Source organism: Urocitellus parryii, chromosome 2 (genome assembly GCF_045843805.1).
Source record: "Urocitellus parryii isolate mUroPar1 chromosome 2, mUroPar1.hap1, whole genome shotgun sequence".
NCBI lineage: Eukaryota > Metazoa > Chordata > Mammalia > Rodentia > Sciuridae > Urocitellus > Urocitellus parryii.
Genome location: NC_135532.1, coordinates 10238118 through 10251038, shown reverse-complemented (window position 1 = coordinate 10251038; position 12921 = coordinate 10238118). Strand labels below are relative to the sequence as shown.

Below are 12921 nucleotides of genomic sequence, written 5' to 3'. Positions count from 1 at the left end.
GTTCACCAATGGAAAGGGAATTCATAGGACACAGTCGTCATTAGGTAGAATATTTGTTTTTTACACACAAATTTCAGGTAACATTAAAATGCAAATATAGTTCTCATATATACTTAGCTTTATTTTCTCGTTACAGGCTTCTGAGTTACAGTAATAGACAGTCCAGGCAAATGCTTTCATGACCATTCCTAGGAATGAACCTAGTACCTGAGTCTATCTTCTTCCACTCACCACGAGTTTGGAGAGACCCTCCTGGTATGATATGTCTGTTCACCTTGTCAGCCCTCCTACCTTCAGCTCCAAATATCTGGTTGTGCCATTTACATGTGTTCACATAATATACGCAGCAATAAGTGATATTCCAAATGCATATGGATTTTATATTGATCAAATTACTCTGTATTATAACATAGCCTTATATGTTTAAATAAGTTTAATTTTTCTTATTGATACTTCACTTCAAGACATGTTTTAGAAGTGGCATTAAAATAATGACATGTTTTCATAAGCATTCTAAGATGGGTATGCTTTCAACTCTTAATAGACTTTTAATAACTTGATTAGTAGATTAAAAATCATAATTGCTTTAAAAGTCTGACTTGCTTACCATTTTTTTCCAGATCATGATTTTTCCTTTAGGTATCACAAAAGAGGCTATAAGAATAATGGTTATTTAAATATTTTTATAAATGTTTTAATAATTTATGTTTAAATACATGAAAGAAAGAAATGGCCTAATTTGCTAATGAAATACTACTTTTTCAGCAAAGACATTAGTAATGTTGTTGACATTGTATATAAGTGTATACTTACTCAAACCTGCTATCTAACAGAAAGTATGTTTGTTGATCCACAGAAAATTGAAAATTGGTTCACTTAAAAAAACCTCTTTTTTGCTTAATTCTACGTATGATTGAGCATATATCAACACTTATTGGTTTTACCTTAAGATTTTAGTGACCGCAGTCTCCTTTTCCAGAAGGTTCCTTGCTCTGATGCTGAAAACAGACTTGCGAAGCTGAAAATTATAAAATCATAATTTTAGTTTTGGAATGTAAAAGAATAACATACTGAAAAATCATTAGAGAGATGACATTATTAAAACATTAAACATGTTTTTCACTAAAGCTTCATTACGTGATTATTCTACAATTTCATATTCTTCTCTATTTTCATTTTCATTGGAGCAAAACTGCAAACAATCCCGTGGGGCTGCATTTCCACAGTCGTGGGATGAGGCACAGGCTGTGTGTCACTGGTAATGACGCTGCCCGTTCTCTGAAGAGGTTCTTTAGTTTCCAAAGAACTTAATGTGAGACTAATGTTGGACTCCTCATTCACTATTACTTAGAAAAATGTTCTCCAATCCACAATCCCAGTGCTTAGCCTGGGATCCAATACTAATCTGAACACTAGTTTAGGAGTTGCTTTGTCTATTAGCACAGGAGCAAATGAGGGAGGCCTTCGAGGTTTCCCCCAAGTTAATGCTGGTAAAACTATTCCAGAGAAGAAAGAGAACGAGAAGCTCGCCATCACGTCTTTGGGTAGATTCCCAAGAACAAATAACCCAAAAGTGTAACTCCAGCAGTCAGACTAGACAATGAATGACCTGCTCGTTGTCACAGAGGGATAAGGTTTCCTCAGCACTTTGCACCATACTGGTGACCAGCAGAGAGAAAGGATGCAGGGAGCCGGAGTTCTTGGACTTTAGAATTGAACAACCCAGTAAGGCAGGACAGAGCAGGCACTTGATTAGGGAAAAGTACAATATGGCGGATGGCCAAGAACTGGACACTTAGTACAGTGGAAAAGATGAGAGGAGCTTTGCACTTTGGCTGGGGGACAACAAGTGTCTGACAGAGTTACCAATGACTTTACTGAAGAAGTGGGAACAGACCTCGAATAACTTCTACAGGCACCGGTGGCAGTGGTTAAATTCATAAATGTATGTACCAGGCAAATTAATTTGGTGCGAATTCTCTAAGTGAGTGTTATGGTAGGTGGGCTTTTAAGCAAAGTGAGTAGGGGAAACACTGTAAGGCATACTGTGTTTCCAGTAAATTTGAGGGAAAAGCAGAAAACAAGAAAACTCTGCATTCACCTAAAACAGACCATCTGGTTTCTTTACCACAAGCACCATTTAAGTTGAGACACAAAGCCACCAAGGCCTAATCCTCAAAACAGCCTATAAACAAATGCAATGACATCCAGCCAATACGTCCATGTAGCCATGGCTGGGAAAGAGCCAGGATCCAAACTGGCCTTTTCAAACACAACTGAGAATCTAAGTAATACCACAATCTACCACACAATTTCCATTGCTTCCTAGCGGGTCTGTAATGAAGAGCAGGCTCATTGAACACATTGGTGATTTCTCCCTTACACGTCTAGGCAGCAAAAGTGTTTTGTTATTTATTTATTTTTTAATCATGAAAACTGAATCGGTTTGTTTCCTTATTCACTAGAACCCCTAGGAGAAGAAAGTAATGTGCAGACAAGGAGACAAGAGTGGATGCCATTTATTTAGGAGTTATATTTGCACAGTAGCATATAAAAGGCTATTCACAGTGATGTGTCATACATCTTGTCCCCTCTTCTCAAGAGGGGACTTTGGGCACTGATTTACTTTCTCCCTGAGCTGTTTGGACATTTCCTAAGGATTACTGCTCACAGTGGCTTCCGGAGACCCAAGACAGCTGTAAGGCCCCCTCCTGGTGGAGCCTCTGCTCTGGTGACACCTACAAACCCACTCAATGAGGAGACAGGTCCCCTACTGAGGCCCTGTGACAGGCAGCCTTAGGAGAGGATTGCAGATCCCACCGTTCTTCATTCATCCTCAAGGTCAAGGATAGGCCTAGGTCTCTTCCTGCCTGAACCTACTGACCTAACTGCAGGTAGAGTAGCTGATGCTGAAACCATGCTCTTCACATGGGGAAGAGCCTTTGGGATAATATCTAGTACAGTGCTTCCTAAATGATTCCTGCACCACATAAAATTACTAAAAGGCCTCACATCCACTTTATCCTAAATTCGAGCTGATTAAAACAAAATACAGCATTAATGTGTACAAGGGAGTGCTTGAGAACTGCTTTTATAACTGATGGCAGAGGTAGTAGGAACAGAAAAGCTTCAGGTTCAACTTTGGAATGTACCTGAAGGAAGAAAGAAGAGATGCGTGTATTGTGCTTGATAGACATATATTTGATACACTAGGTATGTATTTACATAGATAGATGTTTTAACAGCCCTTTTTTTCTGGTGAATGAGGCCTATAGTGATTATCTCATTATCCCTTCAGTTTTTCTTGGTGTTATAAAGTTTTGGGTGTATCTTTTAGCAAAGGACATTCTCAGATTCTGCTTGTTACAAGGAGCTCAGGGCTACACTGCTCTGCAGTGCCCTCTTCTGGCCCTAAGAGATACTGACAGCCATATGCAGATGCATACTCATAGCATTAAACAGATTCATTTCACAAAGGAAAAAAGCAATTTTAGATCTGAAATTGTAAATTGCAGCTAAAAAGAATCAGTAACTGCTCACTTTGCATCTAAATATATCAGAGATGTAGGAGTAAAAAGAATGGGATGGATGACGCATACTGTTTTCATTGAGAATGACAAAAAATTAGTTTTAAAAGACCTTTTTAATATAGATTTTATTTTTTATTTTATACATTATTTTATAGATTTTATGTTTTATGTTTACAAACCTAAAACACTCAACTCGCCAAAAGAACAATTCCTTGACTGGATTAACGATCAAAACTAATAAATTAAATTTAAGTTCAAATAATTCACAGATGACGTTTTTAAAGTCTGAAACTTTTAATTGTAAACATGTTCTCAGAACTATGCACTTTAACCCAGAACTCAAGATCCAGGAAGTTCAACTCCATGTGCAGAGAGTTATTTGTGACTGATTAATCCTGACTCGAAGGACTCACTGATGGTTGGCTCTGGTGATCTTTAAATAATGACTTTTAAATCAAAGAACCTGGGACATTTCATCTGTAGCTTCAGAACCTGGATCTTCCCCAGTGCATAATCTGATATAGCTGAATGCACTCCTGTCCTCTGCATTTTCCACAAATTGCCATTGGATCCAGAGGTTGGCAGGGCCTTAGGCGGAGTCTGTTTTCTCACCAGGAGGCACCTGCTGTCTGGGCGTCTCTCTTCCTGACATTAATAGAACCAGTGGATACTGCCTCATTCCATCAATTCCTTCAGTCTGCAAAGCCATCATTTCATTTTCATTTATTAGCTGGATGTTTTCTTTTAGTGATGTACTTTCTTTCCTGTAGAATTTGGCTACCAAGTGGTCCATTTCTGATGGGAAAGGCAAGATAAATGCTTGACTCTTGACCTTCACGTTAGTTTTAATGTACTTAATGGGTTGTCTGCTTAAGTTAGCTAATTACTGTTTTTAGAATACTATGAACTCCAAGTTTAAACTCATGTGACCGACTTCAGTCCATTGCGATTGCTGTTCTTATCATAGGTCCAATCATCTCAAGTGCTCACTGGAAGCCTTTTCAAGTGGGCCCAGGGATTCTTTCAACATGACCCTAGTAGAAGTTGGTGAAGTTTCCCTGATGTCAGGTGTGGCAAGATGCCCCAAGGTCACATGCATGCTTTCTATTTCAAATCAGTAATTTTCTCCAAGAAGTCCTGGTTTATTTATTGGAAAATGGTTTTGCAAAAGCATCATCTAGATCCAACAGGGCTCATTTCTACTTATTTGGTCCCCATTTCCAGGACTTTGTCCAAACAGATTCTGATAGTTTCAGTTTAAATTTAAGACATGGGGACCTTCCCTAGGCTTTCCTACATGACATCTATGCCACTTTCTCTTCCCACATCTCCACTCCTGATTATCAAGGACACAAGGGATGATAGAATTAGATTATTTCTTAATAACTTACAAATTTTTATTTCACATTTCACAGGCAATAATCTGGGAACAATGACACCTGACACAATCAAGATGACGAGTGACCACTGAAGTGTTTGTGTACGTTCTTCCCATTCTCCTCGTCGGTACCTCTGTGCTGCTCCACATGGTGACAGCGAGCAGCTGCTCAGTGCTCCTGTGGTCTCAGCTCTTACATAAGACACCGCCCACCGCCCCCCCCATGTCATCACCTGAGTCACTTCTGGAGTTCTCTGGGCTGTCTGACGCATGTGTCCTAGCGCCTCCCAGGAGGGGCTCAGGGGAACAGCCTTCCTTCCATACCACATCGTTTCCGTAGTGACATCGTGATCACAGCTCAGTCCTTTGAAATTGGAAACTCAGTTTCCCTGGATGTAAAAAGCCTAGCTCATGCATGGCTCCCCTGGGAATCCTGTGTAGACTACTTTAGCTTGTTCTGATATAAAGATTGCTATTGGGAAGTCTGATGTTAATCAATGATCTCTCCTTGTTGTTGTTTGGGGCCAGATATCAAAATAATTTTTTAAAATGTAAAGTCTTGGAGGTCTTCTGGGGCATGTCTTGCCCTTGGGGTTCTCAGGCTCGTGGGGAGCACCTTTGACACGGAGGTTCAGGTCTGTTTTATTTCACGTTTGCTACCTGTTCTGCTGTGGTGTCCCTTAGGGCCTCCTGGATAGAAATGGTGGCCCCATATGACTTTCTTTGTTTTGTCATTTTCTTGAAAACTATTTTCACCTGTTTCTTAATTTTTTTTACAGAAATTTCTTCTTTCTATTTCTCTAAGGGCATCATCTTCGGTACCTAGTCCTTTTATATTTCTCCGTTATTTTTATTTATCATTTCTTCCTACATTCAGCACTTCATTTTCTGAGTTTTTCCAAATCTTCTCCAGGTTGTCTTTTCAATCTTATGCAGTTCTTAATGTCTTTTAACTCATTTTGGAACAGAATGCTACAGGTTGAGCTATTTATGGGCACGTCTTTATGGTGTGCTTGGTGGTTTTTTTTCCCTTATAATAACTTTTATAGGGAACTTGACTTTGATATTTTTCTTGCTCATTTCTGTGCACAGTCAGGTTTCCCACACAGTTCTGTATTTCTCCTCCAACCCAGGGCTTCCTCTGTAGTTGGTTTAGCACAGTGTTCCAAGTCCAGTATGGCAGCTTTTTTTCTAGGAAGTCCTGACTCTATTCCCCAATCCCTCCACCTGCCCGCCCTTCATTTTATCAGGACCTACTATTTTCCTCACCACTCTGGCCCTGACCTGTTCCATTCTGATTTCACTCCTGGATGTTGTTCTCCCCAGTACACTAAGAAGCTGTGCTGTTTTTCATAAGCACTGGATGCTCTGTATCTAACCTGGGTTTCCTCCCAGGGGACCCCAATGCCATGCAGATCATTGGCTAGTGGTCTGTTTGCATCTGTTTTTTATATGGGGTCAGTGGATGACCTAGTTCTGTAGAAATTGCTATCAATGGATTTAGGTTTTGTCGCCTAGGAGTTGTGTCTGTTCATGTGGAGATTCAAGGAGATTCAAAACCTGAGCTAACCCTCTGTCATTCCAGAAGATACTCTGCTTTCTTCATCTTGAATTTCGATGTAGTTTATCACTTTATTTTTATTTTCAAAGGAAATTCTAGTTTGTTGATATTGTTTATTTCTTCTTTCCTTCTCATTTGATTAATACCTACTTTTTATTATTTATTCCCTTCTGCAATCTTAGTGGGTTTATTTGGTGATATTTTAATTAATTATTGAGTTGAATGCCTTTATTCCCTTACTAGATGTGCATTCAAATCTATAATATTCTCTCTAAAAATACCATTAGCTACTTCCCATAAGTTGGACATACATTAAGTTCATTACTTTCCAATTGTAGATATTTTTCTTTTTTCATTGCTTTTTCTTCTTTATGGATTATTTGAAAGAATTTTTCAACTTCCAAATGTGTGGGTGTTTTGGGGGGTTGTTATTTTCTTGTCACTGGGTTTCTAATTTCATTACATTTTGGTCAAATGATGTCTGCTCTAAGATCTTGATTTGGTGTATGTCTAAGATTCCTTCCCACTACAGTAAATAGTTAAATTGTATAGATTATCTGTTTTTGTTTTATTTTATTGGTACATTGATTGAACTCAGGGGTACTCGACCACTGAGCTACATCCCCAGACCTATTTTGTATTTTATTTAGAGACAGGGTCTCACTGAGTTGCTTAGCACCTCACTGTTGCTGAGGCTGGCTTTGAACTCCCAATCCTACTGCCTCAGCCTCCAGAGCCGCTGGGATTACAGGTGTGCATCATTGAGCCTGGCTAGATTATCTGCTCTTGAATTAGAACACTATTCTCCAGTGATACAACAAATAACTAGACAACCATTACATAAGTATTTCAAAAGCTTCTTCATTATTATTTTTATTGGTTCCTTTATCTGTGCTGAGATGTTAATCTACATAATTTAACTTAATCTTCAAAATAATCTATATAGGTAAGAATTTTTATCTCTTTTCTACAAATAAAAATCTGAGAGTCATAAACATTGGTGTCTCAGGTCCTGTGTGATAAAATTGCAGCATTATTAGTATGATCCTGCATGGCACAACTTCAGGGTACAAAGTTTTGCACTGCATCATGACGTCTGTGTAAAATGTCACTAGGCTTCATAGCATTAAAACGTTTCTCTAAACTACGCTATAACAAAATATTGCCTGCTCAACTTGAAATATTTGGTCTACGCATATTAAAAACTTTTTACTTAGCCCAAATCCTAATTGGAAATCTAAATTAACCAATGTTTGCTTTTGTTCTACAGGTATATAATTGATTATCAGAATAATAACCCTGAGGAACCAAAAGAGGTCTATAAATTAAGGACAGCATGGTTATATCATAGTACTTATATTTTCCATTACTGATTCCTTAAAATCAGTGATCCAGCACAACTTTTAATCAATCAGAATATTAATTCAAGTAATTCAGCCACCTGGGAGTAGCCATGACCTTCCAGGGAATGTTGGATTGCTCTGGGATCCTGCAAGGCTTAGACCCAGAGAACTATGACTTCTCCCCAGCTACCATCTGCAGGATGAAGCCATGAAGTTTACCTGGGAGAGAACAACACAAGCACTAAGTTTCTTGATTTTAAGTGTTAATAATATATTTCTGTTTCTAACAGGGAAAAAGTTTGAGTGACTCTATTTTTCTTTTCTCACTTTGGAAATATTAACAGATTCATAATAAATGGTAACAGGGTTATAAGAAAATATGCCCATGAAGCACAGAACCATGGTCCAATGAATAGGGGCTGCTGACGACCACTTCTGCTGGGAAGGTGTAGCGTGATTATTCTAACGAGCTGCTCTATTGAGTAAGTCTCCCACAGGAAACACAGTAATTGGAAAGAAGCAATTACTTAAAATTACATAGGCTGAAGGTGGCCCTGCATTTCACTCTACTTGAATTTTCATGCACCTATGCACTGAAAATTAATATCAAAGTGCATATGACAGACCATGTATATAGCAAGAGGTTTCTATAAAACAAACTTTTTATGGAACTGACATTATGCTTGGAAAGAAAGAATTTTAAAAGGTGATTAATGTAGGTGGCACCATGATTAAAACGGTCCTATTACAATGTACATAAAGGTGAATTCCATTATAATGTCATGTTAGGAAGCTTTGAAATGTGTCTAAGACGTGAATTTTGCGAAAAGGCACTTTAAATAATGGGTCAAGATTTTTGATCTTAACTTATTTCAAAATTATAAATTCTGACCCCTGCAAAACACCAAGTATAAGAGTTAAAACATTCATGCACACACAACACACATACCACCCCCCAAAGCTTCATTCTGAACCCTACAAAAACACCAAGAGTTAAAATATGTGCGCGCGCGCACACACACACACACACACACACACACACACGCATCCTAAAACTTCCTTCTTCCTCTGGGCCCTAGGATACCAGCACAAGTTGATTTCTCCTCTGTAAGAAGCATCCCTTCACCTTCCCGAGGAGGCCACCAGATAGACAGTTCCCAATAAAGACGGTACCTTCCTTGTCTAGCTTATGTTCCTCCATTGTCTAGGTGCTTCAAATATATTTTAAAAAATGAATCAAGTTCATAACTAAAAGGCGACTTTTAATGTTTACTCCCTTTTCTGTTTTGCTTGTTTTTTTGTAAAAAAAAAAATACTTAATCCTAAAATATCAAATGTGAATGAGGTACAAATTCTGAGGGAGTAATGCTTATTTTGAATTGAGTCAACTCACTTTATACATAGAAAAATCTTCTAAAACTGGAGATTAAACAGCTGAAACTCACTTGACATAATTTTTTTTTTTTTGGCTCTTGAATTTTATAACAGTGCTTTAGTCTGGGTCTCTGTGGAGTGGGTCCAATCTCCCACGACTTCCATACCAACCAGAGTGGTATAATGGTAACTGCAGTGCAAGGGGAAGGCAAGCAGCGCCTTGGGTGGCTGAAGAAGTCTGAGGTATGTCCGATACATGGTGTTTATGATAAGAACCAAGGGTGTATGCTGGGTAGGTTTTAATTACAGAAGTAGAATACAAAGTGATTTCTGATCATAGCTCATGTAAACATAGAGACAAAGATTCAAAACCTGCAGAGATCAAAAGGATGTGTGGATTTATTATTCTGGAGAGAATGTTAGAGGCTTTTAATGATGCAGCTGTTTGTGATTTTAAAATCGTGACACTTGGTGATGCAAGGAAGCAGACTTCAAATTCTAATTCTGGTTCAGTTGCATTTGAACTTAGGGTACAAATAACAAGAACGTTGCCATCAGCAACAGTTATAACACACCAAGGCTGGCCTGGCACTTAATGAAAAGTACCTACAGGAAAAACCATATTTGAAAGAGAATAAAGTTTAAAAAGAAGAATAAATTTATATTTCAGAGATTCATGTAGTGACTTTATCTGGATACCTGTCTTTGAGATAGTATTGCAAATTCTTAAAAGTCTTCCACCTTGGCTATAAGAAGATTCTTAATTCTAGCCTGATATTCCTTTCACCCTCAAAGAACACACACCTAAGGAATGGACACAGGTGACATAATTCCAAACTAAAAGTGATTTCACAACTCAATGTTCTACAAAAAAAATAATAATACATAAATAAATAAAAAGAAAGAAAAGAAAAAATCACAGATAGGGAATTCCTGTTCTCATTCATTGAAGGTAGAAAAATATTTTTTTTTTCACCCTGAACATAGCACACTGTTTGCATGTAATGGTCTCCTCAAAACAGATTTTTTAGTAAGACTGTGAACTCGAATAGCCATATCTTTAAGCTCAATAATTTACTGCAAAGATCAATAAAAGAGGAAAAAATGCTTTAATTTTATCCCATGTCTATCTGCATTTCCTCTTCATTGTTGTGACTAAGAGGGAAGTCAATTATCTACTAAAGCAGTTTGAAGCTAAAGAGAGGAGTATGAGGGCTTCCTATTTGGTGTCTTTCCCCTGGGACCACACTGCCTTGTGTCTTTGAGATACAGCACAGGGCTATGTGGTAGCATTACATGATCCCCTCCACTCCTGGAGAGATATCTTGATTGGTCCTGAAGAGCTTCTAAGCTATTATTTTAGAAAATTCTTTCAGAAGAGCAAAAGCCCTAAAGAGTAAAACAGGCTTCTCTCTCTCTCTCTCTCTCTCTCTCTCTCTCTCTCTCTCTCTCTCTCTCTCTCCTCCCTCTCTCTCTCTCTCTCAATAAGTGTTCATTCTGGAAATTATAGATCAGGATGAGTAACTTGCTATGTGCTGGAACAAACCATCAAACACTCTATAATCACTTAGAAAATTACAAACATATTGTATGGCAATGACCGAGGCTTTGTGAAGAGTCAATCTTACAAAACAATTTAACTTACTTCTTGAGAGTCCAAGACACGGGGTAGGCAATGGGGGTAGCAACTGAGATATCACCAAAAACAAAACTCAACCATCAGACCATGACAAATTGATGTATTGTGCTCAACTAACCTGTTACATCTTAAGGTTAAATTTAAGTCATTTGTCCTGATGGATCCATGTGAGTCTGTTTGCTGAACCTGACATCAGGGTTTGGGATACTGATAGTAGCCTTTCCTATCTACTTTGAGAGGCCCGTGGCATGCTGTGCCAGGTAAGTGCTGGCATTTAACTTATGTTGTCTTGTTTAATTCTCCTAAGAAACCTTGAAAATAAGAATCATCCCTACAGATGAGACCAGGAACCTGCAACAGTTAGCCACTGCTTGGTTTCGACTTCTGCCAACAGCTGCACCAAGCTCATCTCGCCTTTCCATGGGGTCTCCCTGCCTCCATCTCATATCTCCAGTCTTCTTCCTCCTGAGGGGAGGGATAGGGGGGCTGTCCCACATTCTGCAACACCTTTTGCTTTCATTGGATTGACTCTCAGGTTCTAAAAGACGTGGTCCACATCTTACTGATTGAAGAATTCCCCAGGCTCAGAAGATTGGCAGGTGAGTAGCGAGCAATCCATACATGTGGTTTGTTGTAGGAATGAATGAATGTGGAAGACAAATGGAAATGAAAAGGGGAGAGCAAAACATTGTGATTAGCTTATGATTTTCCCCTTTATGTATATGTGTTAGCTGTTCATTTCAAAGTCACGTTAAGGAACTTAGCAGAGAGAGGCAGACAACAGGTGGGCAGATGCTGCCCTACTATGAGAGAAGTCTTCACTCTCCTTATCATATGGGCTCTCTTGCCTTGCCAAAAAGTGGGAGGCAGGGGACAGCCCTCGTGCCCCCATCTTTCTCGTGCGGATGTGGCTCACTATGTTTCCAGGCCACCGCAGGTTCTGACCCAGGAAGTGGCACTAGGAGCACAGGCCAGAGAATCCCGGACTCAACCGCAGGGGTGGCTGTGATCTCCAGGGTGCCAGAAAGCCAACTGATTAGCAAGCACTCTGCTTCCAGAACCTCTGATTCGATGACAATAACATGAAGAGTGAGTGCTGCCTGATTTCTTTCTACTTGGAAGCTGGAAACCCCTTCTCAGGATATGGAGGCTTAGCCTTTGGTCAGGAAGTGGAGGGAAGACACTCGTCCTGTCTTTGCCTTCCGTACCTCGGCAGGTCCAACCATCACTTAAGCATTCTACATTTTTGTGGGCTCGTTGTTTACTGGGAGAAGGACAGGTGTTTTAAACTACGTGATAAAAGGGATCACAACAGGGCTATTTTTAAAACCAGGGTTTCTGCAGAATGAGGTTGCCATGGGAATCTTTTATCACTGCTCAAACCAGGCAGGGTAAGTAATTACTTGGAGAAAATCGCCCCTAATGTGTGTTTTGCGTTTTCCTCGATGCTTAATCCAACTCCACTGCCCTTTTGTGATCCTCAGTGGTAGATTTACTTTTTTTCCCTCTTCACTAGTGATCTTCAGGTTCCTGGACTTACTGTTTCCCCTGGCAAGAGAGAGGTAGCTCTCCCTGGTGTGGAAGTCGGAAGCTCCTCCTTACAGGTAACCTTCAAGGAAAAACTTTTATTGTATCGTTCCTTTGTTCATGTGGTGAGAAGCATGATAAGCTGGCCTCTCCATTCTCTTTTTCTTAACATTCACAGAGGAAAAACAGCCTCAATTTGTGCAGGGTGTGGACGTTTTTTTTTTTTTTTTTCACATAGAATGAAGGGTCTGGCCCACCATCTCACACTGATCAGCGTTTCCAAGGGCTACTGGGATTTGAACAGAAATTTCCTAGTGGGTGCTGAAAAGTGCTGTTTAGGGGGAGCTACGAGTTGTATGGTCCATGTTCAGGGTTTGGGCCTGTGTTTTGCTCTTTTGTTTCTTGGTGGCTTTGGGATTTCTTAATAAAAATGAAAAGGAATTGCCATAGTTAAAACACAAGCCCCAGGTTGCTTTCTCTGATTTCTGTTTCTGTTCAGTTCTTATCATTGAAATCCATCTGCAAGGGGCCCCACTTCAAATTTCCCCAACCAATGAGTCTCAACAGAG

General features: G+C 39.4%; 1 protein-coding gene across 2 annotated transcripts in view; it reads right to left on the bottom strand.

The window, feature by feature from the left end:
• The window catches only part of Nalcn (sodium leak channel, non-selective), a 278563-nt gene that overhangs the window by 59612 nt on the left and 206030 nt on the right, over positions 1 to 12921 (bottom strand). For both annotated transcript variants that reach the window (XM_026399552.2, XM_077792082.1), the window contains one exon: positions 945 to 1018. In XM_026399552.2, coding sequence (XP_026255337.1) covers positions 945 to 1018 — 74 coding nt within the window. The remainder of the gene's footprint in view (positions 1 to 944; positions 1019 to 12921) is intronic.